This window comes from Protopterus annectens, chromosome 11.part0 (assembly GCF_019279795.1).
Source record: "Protopterus annectens isolate FY-2018-M chromosome 11.part0, PAN1.0, whole genome shotgun sequence".
NCBI lineage: Eukaryota > Metazoa > Chordata > Ceratodontiformes > Protopteridae > Protopterus > Protopterus annectens.
In genome coordinates, this window is record NC_056745.1 from 495,443,900 (window position 1) to 495,466,975 (window position 23,076).

Sequence of the window (23,076 nt, forward strand, 5' to 3'; positions counted from 1 at the left end):
TCATGCCCCCACCTTCAATCATCTGGCCATCACTGCATTTATCTAGGCAGCCACTAGGGGATTTTTTGTACTTGCAGATTTAACATCCTCCTGCATGCTTCTCTCATTGCTTAGAGAAGCTTGCGTTAACTGTAGTCTGGTGCACCACTTGTTTTCACAACTGACAGATCGTCCAGCATCCCCAAACTCACATTTCAAGAAGATTATTCCTGTTCGCTCCCACATAACCACTAGCAATTCATTACTAGGAACTCACCCAGCAACATTTACTTGACTTTCTACAGAGAAGAGTTGAGCACAGGCCATGCAATTCCATTCTGCTATCTTCTTGGCTTGATCACCAGCTACAAAAGCCATTACATGAAGCTAGGACAGTTGGGTCATATGGAGGACTCTATCTCTCGACAAAATGGAGGCACAAAATAAATATATATGAGGAAAGACAGACACATCAGCTCTTCATACAGTTAACTTACTGACAACAAAGTTCTGCACCCACAATAAACAGATTATGACAGCTGACTGATCATAATGATACTGAGGAAAAGAAAAGGCAGGAGGTGATCTGGTTTAAGACACATTTATAGCCAACTAGCTGCCTAAACTGATTGTTGCCTTAGGGTAGATTGGAGAGGCTCTATCAGTTTCACACAGTTGCTCAGTAAACTGATAAGGTGCACCAAAGGTCAAACAGGATACCATCAAATGCTACACATTTCTGAAAAGCAGCATTTAGAACGGCAACCAAAGTATACTTGGCAGCAGTGTAAAATGCTTTCAAATACAATCCATTTTTCAAAACTATTAATTTACCTTCAAAAAGTGCTAGCAGTATGTCAGGGTCTGTTTTCACATCTTCAGGAACTTGCCAAGGAATTATAAACGGCTCTTTGCTTACAATCCTAGAAGGGTTGCTATTAATCGGATCAAAACATTTGCCCGGCAAACTCTGGAATTCAATCAGATGAATGTAACATAACCAAGCCAAGCAGCAATCACTTTTTGTGAGGTATTCTGCAGTGCTTCTTTTTCCATCATTTGTCTTCAAAGCATTCTGTAAAACAATGCAATAAATATCTGTATTTAAAAGAAACTTGAAGACTGTACAAAATGAACATACTGCTGGAGAGTAGTGAGACATATTCCATATCATTACTACTTTTACTATTCACTTCAAGTCAGACTTAATTGTGTGTACAATATTTCAGTCAATAATGTTAAAAATGAAATAATCAAAAACTGTATTAATTCTTACACTGAACTCATTTCCCTATGAAAGATGCACATTAATGAAGACCCCATTTTAAAAGGAAAAAAAATTACTTTGAACCACCACATATTTAGACAAGTACAGTTGTGTAAGGACCATAAGACGATATCCTACAGATCACTGCTGATGTACTCTGATATATGGGTTTGACACCGTTGACATACAGCCAGGGTATAAAAGTTTTACTTCCCCCAGGTCACATGTCTGATGCATAATCTCAGCTTGTATGCACTGGGTATAGACACACAAGTATGAGCATGGATCCTCATTCTCCAGCCTAGCAGCCTGTAAACTACAGAGAGAGGAGACTGGTCAGCTAGGAGGGGTACAGTTTGAATAGGTAAGAAAATTCCTCCATTCCCATGTAACAGAGCAGAGGTTAAAGCAAAGGGGGAAGAATATGAATATGAAGGATGAATAAGGTAGAAAAGCAGGACATGAAGGGTGGGATGAATACTGCAACAGGGATCTGCAGGATATCTAATATTATGTTAAGTTCTTACACAACTGTACTATGTACTGACTGAAATCAGTGTTGCAGTTGTTGCAGTATTCCTGACATATGGATAATTCCCAGAGCAGAAGCAGGAAAGAGTGGTTTGCTACTGAGAAGAACAGCTGTCCAGCAGTCCAGACAGTACTGACCAAGCAAAGGCTGCCCTGGACCTGGAGAATGTATCAATTTTATGTGTTTGGTAGAGGTGTGTATAGAGGATCAAGTGGCAGCCAGTAGGAAGCCACTGGCCTATAGAAATGTGCTTTAGGGCACAGTGCGAGTAGTAGAAAGAGAGTCTTAGAAATCCAACGCTGTAATACTTTGTGTCTGGAGACTGGCTGGCCCAGATTAGGGATCACAAATCATACAAACAGCTAAGTTAATCTTTCTGAAGGATTTAGCTTTGTGCCCAGATAAATCTGAGCTGCCTCTGAATATCCACAGACTGTAATATTCTTTTCCCCATTTTGTGGATTGGGAAATAAAGTGGGAAGATGGCCTGATTATGGGACATCTCACTTACTACCTCAGGCGTGAAGGACTGATTAGCCTTGAAAGTTACCCTGCCCTTGTGAAAAATAAGAAAAGGGGAATTGCCATGAAAGCTTGTAACTCAAACTCCCATAAACAGAGGTGAAGCAAAGAGAAGGGTAGTCTTCTAAGTACTGAATTTCAGAGAAGTGGAAGACACTAGTGTAGAAGTTGGCAGTGTAAACTCATCCAGCATGAAATTTAGATCCCAAGGGGAGAGATGGATTTCCTTGGTGAGTTAAGATGCAAAACTCCCCTGAGGAAAAGTGCACCTCTGCCATAACTGCATGTGGAGGTCAAAGGAGCAGGAGGCAAACTTTGCTTTGCTGATATATTGTAATTGTTTTTCTGCATATATCTTGTTATTGCACTTGAAATCTCATTTTGTTACTTTTAAATCTGTAATTGTTGCAAATTGTTTCTGTAGGCTGTGATAGCCGATTTATAGCATTTATAAGTGTCTACTGTATCTGTTTCTCCTCGTTTTCTGAAAAAAAAAAAAAATAAAATACATCTCTTGTTTTTCCCGCCTTACTGAGCTAGAGTAGTCCAGTTTCAGAGTTGCTGATCCCTGGACTTTGTTTGTAGTTCCTGTTACTGATTCTTTGCCTAATTTGGAAGAGAAGAAGTTCCCTTGCTTACCAGTGGGAGTGGGAAGCATTGAGCTGCCTGTTGGTCCAGTTTTGTGAGGTTTCAGCCAGTAACTTGTAGTCTATTGGTCGTTTTGGGCCAGTTCCTAGCTTTTTTCAGCCCCCTAATATAAAAAGCGCGTTTTCCAGCTTGTACCTACTCAGCACAGATCCTCGTGGTGGCCAGCAGAGTAATCCAGGCTTCAGAGAGCTAAAAAAGCGACTTTACCTGATTTAAGTATTTTTTTGTGGCTTTCCACTTCTAATTACCTAGCGACTGTATTTCGCCTGCTTTGCTGATATATTGTAATTGTTTTTCTGCATATATCTTGTTATTGCACTTGAAATCTCATTTTTGTTACTTTTAAACTGTAATTGTTGCAAATTGTTTCTGTAGGCTGTGATAGCCGATTTATAGCATTTATAAGTGTCTACTGTATCTGTTTCTCCTTGTTTTCTGAAAAAAAAAATATCTCTTTTTCCCGCCTTACTGAGCTAGAGTAGTCCAGTTTCAGAGTTGCTGATCCCTGGACTTTGTTTGTAGTTCCTGTTACTGATTCTTTGCCTAATTTGGAAGAGAGGAAGTTCCCTTGCTTACCAGTGGGAGTGGGAAGCATTGAGCTGCCTGTTGGTCCAGTTTTGTGAGGTTTCAGCCAGTAACTTGTAGTCTATTGGTCGTTTTGGGCCAGTTCCTAGCTTTTTTCAGCCCCCTGATATAAAACACGCTAAACGCGCGTGAGTGCGATTTAGCGCGAAGTTGCCACTGTTGCACACAAGAGCAGCGGCGGTTAAACTATTCGGGCCATCTAAATTCCACTCTTCAAATTTTCCCTTAAAACTACCTTCCTTGAGCTGTACTGCTGATCTAACCAGCGTATCCTATAACTGAAAAGTTCATCTCTACTTGATTCCCAAGTAGACTATTCTCTATCTGTAAAGCCTAGCACTTACTCCTACAGTACTTGCACCTTGATAAAGCACTCTTATTATAGATAGTACCCCACCAGCCTAAAACCCACCCCACATCCCCCGGAGTCCTTTGAAAGTCTCTTTATCTATTACTTCTAGTATGTTGAGGGATCAGTTGCTAGTGTCCTCTCCTGCTCAACTGGTGAACCTGGGAATATTGAGGCAATGTTACAATTGCCTCATGTACACAGACAATCCTCTCCTTCTCCCACAAAACACAAATACATGTGAGAGATGCAACTATACGGCCAAACTGGAGGCTGAGCTCTCTCAACATAGGACTGGCAAGACCAGACAGGAGGAGAAGGTAACCACACACAATACATACCCAGTCACACACAGTACAATCACAACTTCAAATCATACACATAATCACACAAAGACATACTCGGAGGCTCTGATCAATAATCTACCAAAACAGCAGAGGCCACCAAAGCAGACACCCACACAACTACCACCTCAGGACCCATCACATGCAACACATAGACCACACAGTCAGAGTGTCAAACAGTCACAGCCCTTAAGGCCAAACACAATGCCAGACACACTCGTCATTGGTGACTCCATAGTCAGACACACTGACGTCCCGCTCACCAGACTGAGTAAGAAGAAGGTCACAGTAAGCTGCCTGTCGGGCGTTAGAATCCGCCACATAACGCAAGCACTAAGGTCTCTCAACAGCAGGTACAAGTACGACTCAGTCATTGTCCACGCTGGTGTCAACGACCTGAGACGTACCTCCCTGGACTACATGAAAAGGGACATCGAGGAGCTCTCTGATTATGTAGCCCAGGCAGGTATGACCCTGACCTTGAGCAGTATCCTACCTTCACCTAGAATGATGCCACAATACAGTGATAAGATGATCAGCTTTAATAATTGGCTTAAATTCTGGTGTCATTCAAAGGGGATCCAATGTCTGTCTGCCTGGGATGACATGCTGGACAAGCCACGCTGCTTCGCAAGGGACGGCTTGCACCTGTCACCCCTGGGCTTCCGGATATTGGCAAAGGCTCTTGCCAACCCATAGTGCCTTTTTTAGGCAAGGCTCAAATTCTAAACCTACCACCCTAGAACACAAAAAAGGAAAAAAACTAAGGGTAATGCTGCTCAATGCCAGAAGTCTCAATCTCAAGATGCACGCACTCGAGGCCCTTCTCAATATGGAGAACATCGATGTCTGTGCTGTGACAGAAACCTGGTTCAAGGCTCCTGAGAGCACCCCAGCACTATCAGGTTTCACCTCATATCACGCGTTCCGGCCCCAAAATCTGGACAACACCAAGAAAGGAGGGGGGGGTGTCCATATTCATAAAGGACACTCACCCCTCAAGGTTGGTGGCAATGCACGATGCATCTGAGACCATCCAGGTGCAATTAACCATAGGCAAGACTGCTCTGCAATTTGTAGCATGTTACAGGCCACCCTCTCAAACTCAGGAACCTCACATGGCCTTCCTGAAAACATTGGAGGGGATAAATGTATCTCCAAACACCATCATACTAGGTGACTTCAACTACCCTAATATAGACTGGGAACACTACTCAAGCCCAAACACTCTGACCCAAAGATTCCTGGAGTTCATAAACTCAAATGCCATGGAACAACTACTCACCATCCCCACTAGAGGATAAAACATACTTGATCTCATCATCACGAACATGGGATCAAAATGTTCAACACCGGAAGTATACCCCTCAATTGTGAGATCAGATCATAAACTAATCTCGCTGGAGGTCCTCATCCCGCCCCCACCTGAAATAAAAAAGACCACAGTGAAAAACTTCTCAAAAGCCGACTTCACACTTCTAAAAACTAGTGTGGTCTCCTTTAAGGCCCCTGAGCCAGTGGTAAACATTACTCAAACTGCTGAATCACTTACAAATGCCTTCTACCAGCACCTACAGGACTGCATGGATCAGGCAATCCCAAACAAAACTAAGACTCTCTGTACCAAAGGCAAGCGTCCAGTCTGGTGGACCCCAGCCATAAACAAGCTCTACAACAAAAGGAGGAAGCTACTACAAGATAGAGCAAAATCCTTGAAAGGTAAGACACCTTTGATCATTATAAGTAAAAAACTAAGAGCTCTCATAAAATCATCCAAGGCTAATTTTGAGAGAAAAATCGCCAAGGACTCAAAAGACAATCATAAGGCCTTCTTTAGCTATGTTAGAAACCTAGGAAGAAACTCCCAGATATGCTCAGAATTAGTTCAAAATGACGTGAAGATTACTGAACCTACACACATTGCCAACATACTGGCTGACAGGTTCAGTGCAAACTCCCCAAAAGGAGAGATATCTATACCAGAGGATTGTAGCCCCCCAAACATCTCCAACACCCAGGTGAGAACTGCTCTCACAAAGGCAAAAAACACAGCATCCATGGGACCGGATGGTGTCCCCGGCTGTGTGCTCCACGAACTCAACGAGGAATTAAACCCACAGTTAGGGCAGCTGTTTAATCTTAGCCTCACCTCAGGATACGTACCCAAGGAGTGGCGCACGGTGACTGTGGTCCCACTTCACAAGGGCGGTGCCTCCACCGACCTTGGAAATTACCACCCCATTAGCTTGACAAGCCTTATCTGCAAAGCCATGGAGAGGACCATAATGGAACTCATAAATAAAGACATAGGGAACTTGCAGACTTTGGATCCAACCCAGTTTGGCTTTGTCAAAGGCAGATCATGCCTCTTAAACTTGGTTGACTTTTTCGAGACAGTCACCAAGGCCATTGATGAGGGAAAGGCAGTCCATAGAGCCTACCTCGACCTGGCAAAGGCCTTCGACACAATACCCCACTCAGGTATCATCGAAAAACTCATCAGCTTGAATGTAAACCCATACATCACAAGATGGGTTGCAAACTGGCTAAGTGACAGAACCCACAGGGTCAGAGTTGCTGGAGCCATGTCAGACTCAAAGCCTGTCACAAGTGGTGTCCCACAGGGCTCAGTCCTGGGTCCACTCTTGTTCGGCATCTACTTTTCTGAAGTACAAGCAACATAGGAGGGTTATGGCTGACAAAGTTTGCAGATGACTGCAAACTGGGCGCCATAGTCGAAAACACATCTGACACAGATATCCTTCAGAAGGGCCTCACAGAAACGGATAACTGGTGCCAGAGCCATGGCCTAAAGTTAAACGCCAAGAAATGCATAGTCATACCCTTCGGGAAAAACAAGGTTACCCCTAGCTACCATATAGGTGGCAATCCACTGAGCACAGAAGAAGACATCAGGGATCTGGGGACCCAGGTTGACAGTAACCTTTCGTTTGACACTCATGTTGCTAAAGTAGTTAGGAAAACCTTCTATATTGCCCACCTGATCATGAAGGGATTCACATCTAGATCAAGGGAGGTCATCGTCCCCCTGTACTCATCACTCATTAGACCTATGATTGAGTACAATGCCCTGTTCGGAATGTATCTGACCCGACACCTGCTGCAGCTTGAAAGGCCCCAAAAGTTCCTCACCAAAAGGATAAAGGGTCTCAAAAATATGTCTTATGCTGCCCGACTGAAAGAACTCCAGCTCTATTCAGTCTCATACCGCTTGCTCAGAGGTGACCTGTGCCTGACATATAAGGCCATGTCAAACCCAGATTTGATGAATATGCTTCACCTCAAAAAATCTAGATCCCTCAGAACCACAAGGGCGGAGACTTAAACCTTGACACGGTTATTAATAGAACGTGCTGGAGGGACAGATTCATCACCCAGAGACTCCCTATGCTGTGGAACAAAATACCGGTACATGTGAGGCAGAGCACCTCGCTGGCCTTGTTCAAGAGGAATCTTGACCAATGGATGGGAGATCGCAGATATACCCCAGGGATTACTTCAGTGTCACTGCTTGACAGAGGCACAGCAAAATAATAGGCATAGTTTTATTCAAACTAAAGGGGTGGCGAAAGCCACATAACTATGGGCTAGGCTTATAAATGCCCTTGGGCAGATAGCCTAGTATGAACCTATGAACCTATGATACCTGACAGGTGAGCTTTTGTTACCAAACCTGATTGAAGTATTTCAATAGAGATATTGCAGTACAGCAGAAACTTGTGATAAGAGCGAGTCCTGATGATGTTTGCGATACCAATAGGAAAACCTTTTGCCTCTACCTGTGTAAGATTCCTAGTAGTGGGTCTCCTGGCCTCTTGTAGGACTTGAACCCACCTCTTCAGAGACAGATGTCTCTTAGGATTTAAAATCCTAACATCCATAGAGTCAAGTTGAGAATTGGAAGAACTGAATGGAGCAGCAATCCTTTTTTCCGAGTTATCAGGTCTAGCTGAAGAGGAATTCTCCTGTAATTTTCCTTTGGCGGGTGAAATAGCAAGGGGAAACCAATGCTGCCTTGGTCAAAATGGTGCAAGCAAAAGGAGGTTTGGTACTTCCTTTAATGCCTTGAGAAGAACTTTTGGAAGAAGATGCAGAGAAGGAAAAGCACTGAGGATCTTCCCTCTCCAATGGAAGGAAATAGCATCTGTCCTACAAGCTGTTGGACAAGAGTTCCTGGTGGAGAACTGAGGGAGCTGATGGTTGGTTGGTGATGCAAACAAGTCTATCTGAGGAGTGCCCCACTGAATGGTGATCGCCTGGAAAACCTCCCGTTTCAAAGTACATTCATGGGAGTCCTCCAGTGAGCATCTTAGGGTGTCTACCTCCACACTGTCATGAAAAGGGATGTATGTGGCTGAGTTTGTGATGTTTATTTGGGTTGCCAAGTTCCATGTCTACTGTGCTAATCATCACAGCTGGAAATACCGTATGTACCACATGAATGCGGCTGTTGTCTGTGTGCACTAGGAGAAACCTAGATTTCCAGAGGTGGGTAAAAATCTGAAGAGCTTAAAGAAAATACAGTTGTGTACACTTACCATAAATGTAGATGTTCGAGTGTATTCACTGTTGCAGTCATTACATTTGGGTAATCTACTGGCAGGTTGCCCTCAGTCGGCCTGAATATCAAAGTCTTGGGTCCTGTGTCGGTTGCTGTCTCCTCTTCCATGGCGTGAGGTCGTCAGGGGTATAAAACATGCAGCCAACGCCATTTTATTCAGTTTCTCTTGCACCAGATGTCAGGTGCCACCCAAATGGGCAATATATAAGTAAATGCACTTTTGGCAATATAAACTTTACCTTCATCTAAAAGCAAATACACCACAAAGGCTTTAGAATATAGTGAAGGAAAGAGAAGTTCTAGAAAAAGGGGGATGGCGGGTGGGTAACCCGGACTGCAACAGTGAATACACTCTTAACATCTACATTTATGGTAAGTGTACACAACTGTATTATGTTCTTCATGTTTCACTGTTACAGTCATTACATTTGGGTAGAATCCCAAAGCTATGGATGGGAGGATGGAGCTAAACAGCATTAGGAGCGGCTACAAGGCCCTGCAGAACTGCAGTGGCAAAGCCTGCCCTGGACTTAGAGAAGAGAGGCAAATGATAATGCTTTGTAAAAGTATGAACAGAGCTCCAAGTAGCAGCTTCTAGAATGTCTTTGGTTGGAACTCCTCTGAGAAAAGCTGCTGAGGTAGAGGACCCGATTCCCTTGGGCATTGGTTTACCATGACACAAGTAGCAGAAATTAATGCAGTGGCTTATCCACTTAGAAATAGTCTGCTTTGATATAGCCTTCCACTCCAATCCTGCAGCAAATGCCACTAGTAATTGCTCAGACTTTCTTAGAGATTTGGTCCTGTTTAAGTAGAATCTTAGTTGGCTGTGTACGTCCAATGAATGCAGAATCTGCTCCCCTTTTTTCTGCGGATGTGGGTAAAATGTTGGCAGGCAAATAGTTTGGTTAAGAGCCACACTGGATACCACCGTAGGCATAAAGGAAGGATTGGTCCTGAGGGACACCCTATCCAGGTAAAATGTAACAAAAAGCTCCACGGCCATGAGGGCCTGTAGTTCTGAAACCCTTCTTGCTGAAGTGATTGCCAAAAGGAAAGCTGTTTTCCAAGATAAAAACTTTATATCCACAGTAGCTGATGGTTCAAAAAGAGGCAGAGTGAGTTTTTCCAGCACAAAATTGAGGTCCCATGCAGGAGTTGGTGATCTTCTAGGAGGCTTTAAATTTTTGGCCCCTCTAAGATGCTGTTTTAAGCAGAGGATGAGAAAAGATGGGAGGCTCTGTGTTGTAATGAGCCAAGATGACAGAGGCATGGATTTTTATTGAAGAAAAAGATAGGCCCTTGTCAAGCATCTCAGTCAAGTATTGTAAAATCTGAGGAATATCTGGTTTTGCTGTGTTCATCCCTTGTGCTTGGTTCCAAGCACAGAATCTCTTCCATTTATCAGCATAAGATTTTCTAGTACTAGGCCTTCCGGCTTCCAAAATGACATCCATCATAGATTTACTGAGAGGTGTTGTTTGAATAATTACACGATCAGCCATGTTGCCAGGTTCAGAGTTTGGAGCTGAGTGTGCAGAATTTGATTGCTCTGTTGAGACAGTAGATGAGGTAACTGAGGCAAGTACCAAGAAGGGAGTTGAGACATATTCCTTAGAATTGGGTACCAGTGCTGGCGAGGCCAGTCTGGGGCAATTAGGATCATTTTTGGTTTTTCCTATCTGACCTTTAGTAAGACCTTGGGGAGAAGAGGCAGAGGAGGAAAGGCGTAGACTGATAGGCTTCTCCAACTGAAGGATAGGGCATCCACTTTCCATGCTTGTCTGTGATAAGTCCTTGTGCAGAATTTGTCCAGTTGATAATTTTGGGGAGAGGCAAATAGATCTATGTCTGGGCTCCCCCATTTCTGTGTTACCTTGCTGAAGACATGTGGATCCAGTTTCCACTCGTGAGGGTCCATAAGATTTCTGCTTAGGTCCTCTGCCAGAATATTTTGTTTTCCTTTCAGGAATTGTGCTTGAAGATGTACTTGGTAAGTCAAGGCTATGTCCACAATGCCATGGCTAGTCTGCAAAGGGGGTAGGAATGTGTACCCCCCTGCTTGTTTATGTACCACATAACCGTGGTGTTGTCCGTCTTTATCAGTAGTTGTCCTGGATGAATTAAGTCCTTGAAGGCTGTCAGGGCATTCTGAACAGCTAGCATTTCTTTCTCTGGTTGATATGCAGATGCATTTGTTTTGGGGTCCATATGCCCTGAATGCATCTCACCGCCAGGTGGGCCCCCCAAGCATAGTCTGATGCGTCTGTAGTTAGGGTTTGGGTGGCAGGGGGTAGAGTGAAAGACTGTCCCTTGTTTTGGTGACATGTCCCTGCCCACCAAAGAAACTCCTGTTGTAGGCAGGGAATGAGAGGAATCATTGTTTCCAGACTGTGACAATGTTAACTCTATAAACTTTTTAGATACCACTGAAGTTTCCTCATATGCAGTCTTGCATATGGAATTAGTAGAATGCAGGATTGCCATGAACCCCAAAGCCTGCAGAATTTGTCTTACAGATAACTGGGTTTTTGTTGCCATCTGTTTGAAGTATACAGTCAGTTGCCTTTGTCTGGCTTAAGGTAAGCCACCTGGGCAGTTGTACTCAAGCTTGCACTCAGGAATGTAATTTTTTGAGAGGGTACCAGTTGTGATTTATTTTCATTTACTGTGTACCCTAGAGGCATGTTAGAAGCCTTTTTTACAAACATCAGATGTTGAAGAAGAATGTCCTTGTTTTCTGCTTGAATGAGACAATCGTCCAAGTAATGAGAGATTTGTATGCTTCTTTGTCTGCAAAATGGAATTACTGGTGCCAGGCACTTGGTAAAGACCCTGGGCACAGTAGATAAGCCAAAAAGCAGTGCAGAGAATTGGTAATGCATAAAACCTGCCTTGAAGTGGAGGTATCTTCTGCATGATTCCCTTATTGGGATATGCAGGTATGCCTCTTTTAAGTCTGGAGTTACCAACCAAGCGTTCTTGCCCAGCATTTGCAGTAGCTGTTGCAAAGTCAGCATTTTGAATTTTGGAATGTCGAAAAACGTGTTCAAAATCGATAAGTCCAGTATTGGATGCCAGGCATTGTCTTTTCTGGGTCCAGGAACAGTCTTGAATAAAAACCTTGTCCTTTTTCCTGTTCTGGTACTGGCTGAATAGCCCCCATATCCATGAGGGACGTAACTTGTTTCTGAGCCTCTGTCCATTGATTTTGTGGCAGATCTGGCCAACCATTTGGAAATGGCAAAGTATGGAAATGAAATCTGTACCCCTGGGATAGTATGTTTAATACCCACTTGTCCTGGGTAATTAGATGCCAATTTTGAGCATGAAGTGCTAATTTTCCCCCCAAGGGGGCTGCCAAAAGGTAAGTGCTTGGTGATGGTAGAGGGAAGACATTGAGACTGCTTACTGTAGGGTTGTGCTTTGTTTCCTCCAGATTTGGAGGAAGAGGCACCCCATTGCTTTGACCTGTAAGAACCCTGTGATTGGTATTCTAGAGCCTTTTGAGCGCCTGGATTTGCATTGTGAGGCTCTGTTGGACACAGCAAAGGACCAATTTTTAGTAGGCCAGGGCCTACTGAATCTGGGTGGCTGCACTTGTAAGCAATCTTTTACAGTTTGCATAGATTTAGCTTTGTCTTCCATTTTCTTTAAAACCTCTTCTGCCTTATAACCAGAGTATCATGTTGTAAAGGTGCATCCAACAATTTAGCTTTAACATGATCAAGCAGATTTTTCTCTTTGAGCCAGGCATGCCTTCTAATCACAGATCCAGTAATTGTGGCCCTGCAAGAGGCCTCCAAGGAATCAAAACCACATTGCAAAGTATGCTTTCCAACCTGTTCTGCTGCATGTAATAATTCTTTATTTTCCACACAATCAGAGCTCAACATAATTTTCTGTTTCAATAAGCCCATAACATGCTGTTGATATTTAAGTATATGAAACTGGCAGTTTAAGGCCCTAATTGCCAAGGTTGCAGACGTATACACATTCTTTCCCCATCTATCCAGCACCCTGGAATCTCTATCAGAGGGGATAGGATTTTAGGCTGTAGAGGCCTTTATACCTTTGGGACCCTGTGAGATAGTTTCAGGATCAGCAGCAAGATTTTTGAATAAAAATGTGTGGGAGTCAGGAACCCTGTAATATCTGTCTGGCTTACTAGGAGCCGGAGGTAGGAAATCAGGAGCCAAACACATCATCAACAATGTCTAATACAGGAGGTATAGCCAAAGGCCTATGCTGAGGAAGGAGGAGGAAATCCCTAAGCCTCTTTTTTGACTCAGAGAAATCCTGACTCTCCCAATGAAAAAGTTCCCTTAAAGTATGCAAGGTTAATCTAAAAGAATAATCCTCAGGAGGAGATGTAGATGGGATGGACTCTTCTGCATCTGAATCCCCATAGGGTGGTATAGAAAATTCCTGATCAGAAGAGGAATCAGAGGAAATAGAAACCTGATCTGAAGATTCATAATCAGTGTCTTGTCTAGGCCTTTTAGCAGGGGGGGGGGGGGGGTTGGGAACCCCTGATCAAGGTAATTAAGTCCTCAGCCATTTTGATCATCTGATTTTTAGGCATAGGGGCCTGAGCACGTGGCTCATGTGTCAGTTATTTTAGACTTAGAAGTTGTTTTTGAAGCTGGCATCAGTTTTATATAGAAATGTTGAGGCCTGAAAACACCCTCAGAAGCCGGTGCCTGCTCAGCGGCTCCAAACCCATCCATTGGAGACACATCCGCGGGTTCAATACTCTGAGAATCTAATGGCATACAGGACTCCGCATGGGTCTTGGTAGAGGCCTGCGACTCAAAAGTAGCAGGTGTCAGGGGCTGCGAAAGCGCCTCACTGAGTACCGGCGAACCAGCGACTAGCTTAGGAGAAGCTTTGTTGTTGGTTTTGGACCTCGACGGTCTGTCTCTGTCTTTTTCTTTGCGTTTTTTGTGAACTCCGGTAGTCGGATTGCTATCCGACGACATTTCAGGGTAATTAAATCTGGATCCAAAATACTGTGAAGCAAAAATATACCAACGCTTAATAGTGCATTGGTTAAATCTAGCACAAAACCGACAGCAAGGCACGTTATGATCTGGGCCTAGGCAAGGAATACAGTACAAATGAAAATCCTTATGTGGTATAGGCAAGGAATACAGTACAAATGAAAATCCTTATATGGTATTTGCTTCCCACAAGTAATGCAATTATTAACTTTTACTGACATCGGTAAGGAGCAAGAAAAAGTTTCCCCAATGGGGTACTTAGCTTTAATTGAAGACTTCAGTTCTGAAACTGAAATGCGAAAATTTCAGGAGTCGGCCGACCGGCACTTCTGAACTACTTCTGCTTCGGGCACCGCGTGGCAAGAAAGACTGAATAAAATGGTGTCAACTGCATGTTTTATACCCCTGACGACCTGACGTCATGGAAGAGGAGACAGCAACTGACGCAGGACCCAAGACTTTGATATTCAGGCTGACTGAGGGCAACCTGCCAGCAAATTACCCAAATGTAAGGACTACAACAGTGAAACACGAAGAACATCAGCCCGCACTTCTTCCAGACTGTTATGTTCCTTCAGGAACTGAGGCTGCCATTTCCCCTGCATTTGGTGTGATCCTGCCCATGCCCCCAAACCCTCGTTCAAGAAGTCTGTATGAACTTGAGGAAGAGGTGGTGGTGTGAATCGTAGTCCTGGGTTGAGAAAGACCTGTCCCTTCCACCAATGTACCTCCTTTTTGCTACAAGGGACGAAGGGAATCAGGTTGTCCAGTGCGTAAGTGTGCTGGGACAACATAGACTTGAGGTACCATTGGATTTTTCTCAGGAGAAGTGTGGCCGGGGGAGCACAGGGATAATAGCTGCCATGAATCCCAAAGTCCTTAGCTTTTCCCTTCCACAGCAATGAGTTGCATTGGAGATATCTTGGAAAAAAAATGGATAGACAGTGAACTTTCTCTTGGGAGATGAATGCTTGCATTTTCTCTCTCTCCAGTTTGCAGCCCAGGAAAACCTGATCACATGTATGGACTATGTGGGATTTTTTTTGTAGTTTATACCAAAACCCAGACTTGTCAGAAGTTGGAGAGTGAAGTGTAGATGCTGAAGATGACTTTCTGAATAGACAGCCTGGATCAGTGGGTTGTCAAAGCAGGGAAAAATTCAGATTCCCTGATTCCAGCAGAAAGCTACTACTAGAGCTAGCTACATTGTGAATACTCTTGGAGCTGTGGAAAGACCAAAAGGCAAGCAGCAAACTGAAAATGCAAGGAGCCAGAGAAAAACCTAAGGAATCTCCTGCAAAAAGAGTGAATGGGTATGTGTAAATAGGCGTCATTCACATCTAATGACACTAAGAAAGCTTGGGGGAGGATGAAAGGCAGAAGTGTGTAAAGAGCATTTTGAAAGATAGTACTTTCAAATAAGTGTTTGGGAGAGGCAGATATGAGATGAGTTTCCACTGTCTTTCTTTCCTTGGGATTAGAAAAAATCTGGAGTAAAATCTTTTTCACATGAAGTCTTTTGAGATTAGCCCAATGGTGCAATTATTTAAGAGGTCTTAAGTAATGGAGGCCAGAAGGGATATTTGGTTTTGAGTAAGTTGTGACACTCTTTCAGAGGGGGAGTATTTTCCCAAGACACGGCATGACTGTATTTGATGATGAAGAGGAACCACGCATGGCCGGCCTTAGGCATAGGCGAACTAGGCAACCGCCTAGGGCGCCATACAGGCTGGCCTCAAAAGGGCGCAATTTGAAGGAATGACAATTTACTTCTTTTCCCATTTTCACCTCCCCTCCGCCCGTACTGTAGGCTAGCGATTGCGCCCTCCCCCACTTCATAGTACAAAGCATGAATTTCTACAGTAGTACATAGCAAAGCACAGCCCCCTACTATGTGCTTCCATTCCCTCCCCCTGCATCTATGTGATGAATGTGAGTGGCTACGCTTGTTGAGCATTATTTAAAGCTCACGCCCGCCTTTCTTCATTGACGAGATAGTGGCGGGGACATCTGTTGGCTTTCAGTACTTCCTGGAAATCTCTTGAAGTGAGTGACTCATCGATGGTCTGTTTCTCTGCAGCATGTGGGCTACACAAACAGGCAGCGTTTTTGGGACTTTTGTTTTGCGCCTCCGCTCTTCCCTCCCTTGCTTGGTTCATCACTGTTTGCTTGGTTGAGGTAAGTCGGGGTCCTTAGCTGGAATTCTGAATGAGATTATGATATTTTAGTTGATGGGTATAATTTTTACCTGTACGCTTGTGAGTGGGCTGATCCAAGTAAATCATTGCAACTGCACACTAGAGATTTTGTCTTGCATGTGAACGTTATCTGCATAACTGATTTTAAACTCTGTAATGCCTTAGCATTGCTGTGCTGTTGGTGAAAGAAAATTATATCCGGCTGTTGTAGTAGCACGTTGTCCAACTAGAGAAGCAAATTTAAAGGTTCCCTGTAGAACGGTTCAGTACAGTTCACAGCAACAGAACACTATTTGTTTTCACATTATCCGTGGTAGCATAAGATGATTCTGATGTTGCATTTGTCTGCGTTTAGTACACACTAATGCAGACAGTTTTGATCATTACAAAAATGCAGGATTTTTTTTTATTGGAGGCTTACTTACAATAGTTTTACATCCGCAGAGCTGTATTTTTCAAATATGAAGGTAATCAATCTATCTAGCAGGCATTCCAGGCAACACAAGATAATGAAAACAGTAGCAGATGGAAATTAAATGTTTTAATACACAGGATTAAATATAGGGTATCTTTACAGTTCCTCACTTCTCGGCAGCTGGTGCGCATTACTCTTTGGCAAAAATTGACAGTATCTTAGTGGTATGGTTTAATAGTTTATCGGGCTAGTACTAACAGATCTGTACAGTCCGGGGAATAATATCTGTTAAATTCACTCACAACCAACTTCTTCATGCTTCGGTTATTAAGTGATAATTTAACAAACTTCTTGTTCTTGTAATGCCAAAATAAAAAAAGTGTGTCTATAAAAAGAGGTGCATGCTTTATACAGTTTTGGCCAGCAAATTATCTAGTGCAGTCTAGATTTATGTCAAGTCAAGTCTCTTTTAGTGTACACTGACTGTAAAGTGATCGCTGCCGGGGTTAGCTGTGTCCTTTGAAATGTTGCAAGGTCACCCAGGATATCAAGCTGCTTTGCGACAGGTTAAAAGATGCTTATTTCTAGTTATTATTATTATACAACATATAACAACATACATTTTCGTCCCACTTCATTTAGATGATGGCAGCAACTGGCATATTTACACTTTTTTTTTTTTTTTTTTTTTGCCTTGCATTTCATTTTTAACTGGAGACTGGAGTACTTCTCTTAGATTTGTAGTAGAACACTGGCATGTATGCACTCTCTCTGTGTGGCACTTAATTGTTTTTTTGTTCATTCTTAATTGCAATACTATTTCATTTGTGAAAACTACTCATGTACCAACTCGTGCTCAACGTTTTCTGGAATTCATAAATTCCAATGCCTTGGATCAACTTATCCACACTCTCACCAGGGGCAGCAATATCCTAGACCTGGTCATTACTAACATGGGCAACCGGTGTTCTACACCAGAGGTCAATTTCTTATTGGTCATATCCGACCACAAGCAAATCACCCTAGACATCCACACCCCACCCCCACTGCCCATTAGGTAAACCACCGTAAAAAAATTCTCCAAAGTTAACTTCACGCTTCTTAAGACAGGAGTGGAAAACTTCATGACACCCATGCTGACAGACAATAGAGGTACGACTGCTGAATCCTATACAATTGCACCTTATAAGAACTTACACGAGTGCATGGATCATTCAATCCCTAACAGAACCAAGATGCTATCCTCCAAAAAAAGGAAGCCAATCTGGCGGTCCTCTGCCATAAACAAACTCTGCACAGAAGAAAGAAACTGTTGCAAAAAAGAGTAAAATCCCATGATTGGAGGAACTCCATGGTCAGCCTCAGTAAGAAACTGAGATCCCTCATAAAATCCTCCAAAGCTAGTTACAAAAACAAAATCGCCACTGATTCTAAAGACAACCACAAAGCATTCTATAGCTATATCAAGAATCTCAATGGCAACACTCAGATCTGCTCTGAGTTACAGCACAAAGGCACTAAATATACAGAACCAACTGATGTTGCCAAAATCCTGGCAGAAAGGTTCAGTGCTAGCTTTACCCCTCTCTCATCCCTTAAAGCTCCTGTAATCACAGCTGCACAGGTAAAAAAACACACTCCGCAAAGCCAAGAACACAGCATCCATGGGACCTGACAACATCCCAGGCTGCGTTCTCCATGAACTACAGAACAAACTGGCACCCCACCTAAGTACCATGTTAAATCATAGCTTCACCTCAGGCTTTGTGCCCACTGAATGGTGCACAGCAACGGTTATCCCACTCCACAAAGAGGGAGCCACCACAGACCCCGGGAACTACCACCCCATTAGCCTGATGAGCCTGGCCTGCAAGGCTATGGAACGTATCATCATGGAACTTATAAACAATGACATTGGTAATCTCCAAACTCTGGACCCTACCCAGTTCAGGTTTGTAAAAGATAGATCATGTCTCCTAAACCTGATAGACTTCTTTGAAGCAGTCACCAAAGCCGTAGACAAGGGTAAGGTGGTTCACAGAGCCTATCTAGATCTTGCCAAGGCTTTCAACACCATCCCCCACTCTGGAATTATAGATAAACTCACTAAACTAGGTATAAATCCCTATGTCACAAGATGGGTTGCCAACTGGCTCACTGACAGAACTCACACTGTGAAAGTAGCAGACTCCAAATCCGACTTCAGAGAAGTGACAAGTGGAGTACCACAGGGTTCAGTCCTGGGTCCTCTCTTGTTTGGTATCTACTTCTCTGAAGTACAGGCTAACACAGAAGGCCTCTGGCTGACTAAGTTCACAGATGACTGCAAACTAGGAGCCATAATCAAAACTTCTAACGATGTGAACATCCTACAAAAGAGCCTCACTGAGACAGATGCCTGGTGTCAAAGCCATGGCCTCAAGCTCAATGCCAAAAAATGCATTGTCATCCCTTTTGGTAAAAACTCTATACTCATGAACTACCACATAGGTGGTAGTCTACTTAACACTGAAAATGTGATGAGACCTTGGGAATCAGGTGGACAGTAGCCTCTCCTTTGATAATCACATCGCCACAGTAGTCAGGAAATTCTTCTACGTGGCACACCTCATCATAAAAGGTTTCTCAACCAGGAAACAAGAGGTCATTGTTCCCCTCTACTCATCACTCATTAGACCCATTATAGAGTACAATGCCCCTTTTGGTATGTACCTCACAAGACATCTACAACATCTGGAAAGGCCACAGAAATACCTCACAAAGAGGATTACCGGCCTCAGATGCTCTACGGAGACAGTCTCAAAAAACTCTAGCTTTACTCTGTCGCATATCGCCTGCTTAGAGGCAATCTCTGCCTAACATACAAAGCTATGTCAAACCCAGAGCTGTTGGACATGCTCCACTTAAAGAAATCCCAATCCCTTCGAGCTACACGCTCTAGGGACCTAAACCTCGTCACCACAATAAACAGAACATGCTGGAGGGCTAGATTCCTGTCCCGGTGTCTTCCCATACTCTGTAACAAACTACCTATCTATATCAAACAAAGTTCCTCATTAGCACTCCAAGAAAAATCTTGATGATTGGACAAGCGATAGGAAATTCACCCGGGGATCACTTCTGTGGCTCTGCTTGACAGAGGCACAGGAAAATAATTTTCTTGAGTGGCAAAAGCCAGGGTACCATTTGGCTAGGCTTATATAGGCCAATAGCCTAGTACCTAGCTATGAAACTATTCTGCTTTAAATAGTTTCATAACATGATAAAGCAGACTAACAGTGTTAGAGATGGTGCCGATTTCTGTTTGTGGTTGTACAACTGAGTGCTTTTGTTGAACTTCAATCTTACTGTGATGGCTGCAGCTATTTGTTGTTTTATGGTATTTACTATCTATTCCTGCAGACAGATTTGGCATTAACTACCATAAGAGCAGCAACTCTTCAGAAACAGCCTTGTTTATAATAATGTTGCATAAGAGAAATTTAGATGGTGAACACAATTGAAATGGCTAAAACAAAGGAGTTTAATTTTATTAAAGCCTAACAGTAGTAGTCATGTAATGTGTGACTGAACAGATTCTGCTTTAATTTTGTGGTGTACTTGATTTTTTTAATGAAGATCAATAGAATGTTAAAGCATATTTGATAGCAACATAAGCATAAGCATTGCTAGTACAGCTTTTTCAAGGAGTATTTGTGATGATTTTACCTTCTGATTTTGTCAAATATGCTATATTTAACTCTTGCTCATTTTTTTTGCTGATTTGTGTTGGGCAATGCAGTTTTACTTGTTTTCTAATGATACATTTTGAGTTTGAGTTTCTTTAGTGTGAATTTTTGGTGTATCAGATTAGTGTTAGTTTTTATCATTATTTAATCCTTACATAGCTGCTGAAAATATATAATATGCTGAAATGAAAAGCCAATGGCTGGGATTAAAAAAAGACACTTGGAGACATTTAGACAGAGATCATAAAATCAAGTTGGTATTCCCAATTTTAAATAAAAAATGTAATATGGAATAACAACACAAAATTCACACAAGTTTTACAAAATAAATTAAATACTTGAGTAGTATTTCTCCTAAAGTGATTTGGTCATAAAATTCCTAACATTTACACTACACCAGCTAGTGCACGAAGTGCCAAAAAAATTCCTGTTGCATTATGAAAGATGACTGGCAACTGATTCGCTGATGGAAAAGCTTTTCATATCACTGCTTTCCCTACGATCATGCCACAACTTTAACCTCAGTGACATCATGGTAGTGAAAGCATGAAGTGTGCCTACATACTCTAAACATCAATGCACCTTGCAAAAAGCAGTTAATGCTGTCTTTTGACTGTAGATAAACTCTCTACCCTAGCAACAGATCACACAGGTTTATGAAGGATAATTCAGCCTTCAATTGCAGTCTTAACTATACTACAAGGTGTCTGTTACAGTATGACTGATTTTTCATGCATTTAAACATTGAAAGAACTGGAGTGGCTTTTGTGGGAGTCACCCATCTGTGGGCGTGGCTCAAATAGGGGTGTTCCTCGAGTATGGTGTGGGTGGGGCTTAAGGGGCACCAGAGTAGTACTTCGCCTAGGGCGCCATTTCAGCTAAGGCCGGCCCTGGAACCACGTGTCTGTGGTAATAGCTTCCCACCTATCAAGGGAGAGTGACAGTCTTTGGGAAAGAGGAGTAAGGAGACTGAGGACAGAGGAGGGAGGTGCTGCAACTGTAATCACAGACTTTTGCTTTCAAAGGGAGGCTTTCCTGCTGGAGGTTCCCTTTGGGATTTTTTCAGAGTACCTTTTCCTAGGGGGTTCCTTTGTTTCTGAACTGTCCTAGGATCCTTTCCAATGTAAAGGTAGTGTTGTATGTGTAGCTCCTATGGTATCAAAGAAACGAGGTGAGTAGAATCTGTCTACAACCTTTCTTGGTCTTACCTTGGTCTTGAAGAGTTTTGAACAGGCTGGCAAGCCTAAGGACCGAACAGTTATGTCTTCGTCCAAGAGAAAGTCTAAAATGTTTGATTTGAAATCCTCAGGGATAGGTCAACTGTGAAGCCATGAATATCTGTGAATAACAGATCCAGTGGAAGCTACTCTAGAAGTAGCAGCCAAAGCACTTAATGCTGTGACTGGCTATCTGAGTTGCCTGTGATAGTAAGCTCTGCATTTGATGCTTAGACTCTGTTGCAGAAGTGTCCAACACAGCTTTGTTTAAGGAATACAAGACAGAGAAGAGATTAAATACTTTGTCATTTGAGTCTGGTAGTTAATTGCCCTAAAGGCAAGTGTAGCAGAGGCGCAAACCTTCTTTCCCCATCTATTCACAGCCCTAGCTTTGCCTGTAGGTAGGGCATTACCACTGGGTAGGTTAGAGGGCTTATCTGAAGAGATAGCTACAGCTGAAGGGTTTGCCACTGGATCCTTATATAAATATTTTAGGTCATCAGGCATCTTGTAAAATGTGTCTGGTCTTTTAGGAATTGGTGGTTGAGAATCAGGTGCAAAAGACAACTGAAAGGCTTCCTGGAAAGCCTCAAGGACAGGCAGGACTGGAGAAGGGGCAGGGGTACCCATCTCCAAGAGAGTGTAACACCACTTCTTAACATAAGAAATATGCATGGATTACCATCCAAAGTGTTTTATCATGTTCTGTATAGTCTTCCCCAAAGGAAGCTTCCTCAGTAAGGAATTCTGGGAAGAGACATTTGCCCTGGAGAATGCAGCTGAGAGCAACAGTCCAGAGAATTGTCAGAGTTGTACTAATGTTCTTCATCAGAACAGGAGGAAATCAGGGAAGGCTTTTGAGGAGTAACCTGGAAACCAAAAGAAGGTACATTTCAAAGACCTAATAGCTTTGTGAGAAGTCTATCAACTACTTTTCCCTAGCTACTGAGAGACAGGCCACATGCCTAGTCTTCTGTTTTTTTTTTTCTTTTTAGGCGTGACATCTTTCTGGATGAGACATAGATGTTCAGAACCCTGTCTGACTTCTAGAGGGATCTCTTCCCTAACTAAAATTTGAGGGATGCTGTGCAGTCCCTTGGAAGTGAGACGTGGTTCCTCTGATGTATCAGCAGTCTTCAAGCCCTCAGGAGCCATACCAGCCTCTGACGACATCTCGGTGTTGGGTAACTGAGAAGTAGCTTGACATACCATGGGTTCTGGAACCTCAATTGGCATGTCAGAGTCAGAAATGTTGGATTGCTGATCTGTTCGAGGCCTCTCTTTTTTTCTCCAGCTGCAGAGGGACATCCGAGGATGAGGAGTCAGCCACCTTGGACTTGGGCAAGTACTTAAGATGCTTTGTCTCTAGAAAGATGCTCAGAGTGGAAAGCTTCGACAAAACGGTTTTGGGAACAAACGAAGGACAGAATTATAAAGAATTGTGACAGTGTAACAGGCCTAGACAAAAAAGGACACTTGGACTCAGTTTACCACAAATGCACAGAGAGTAGCTAAAAGTAACTGTACTCATGTGATTTCAAAGCCATTCACTGTTTGCTACAAACAATAAGTAACATATTAACCTGATCTGCACTTTTTGAACTGTTTGTTACTGTTTACTGATGTATTTAACTGCATTTTCATTTTATTTCTGCTGTTTGCTGCACTTTTAGCCTAGCAAAGACCTGGTCCAAATTTGATGGATCC

General features: G+C 42.9%; 1 protein-coding gene across 1 annotated transcript in view; it reads right to left on the reverse strand.

The window, feature by feature from the left end:
* ZFC3H1 (zinc finger C3H1-type containing) overlaps positions 1-23,076 on the reverse strand; it is a 3,672,721-nt gene that overhangs the window by 757,521 nt on the left and 2,892,124 nt on the right. Inside the window, exon 24 of the mRNA XM_044087220.1 lies at positions 814-1,054. Coding sequence (XP_043943155.1) covers positions 814-1,054 — 241 coding nt within the window. The remainder of the gene's footprint in view (positions 1-813; positions 1,055-23,076) is intronic.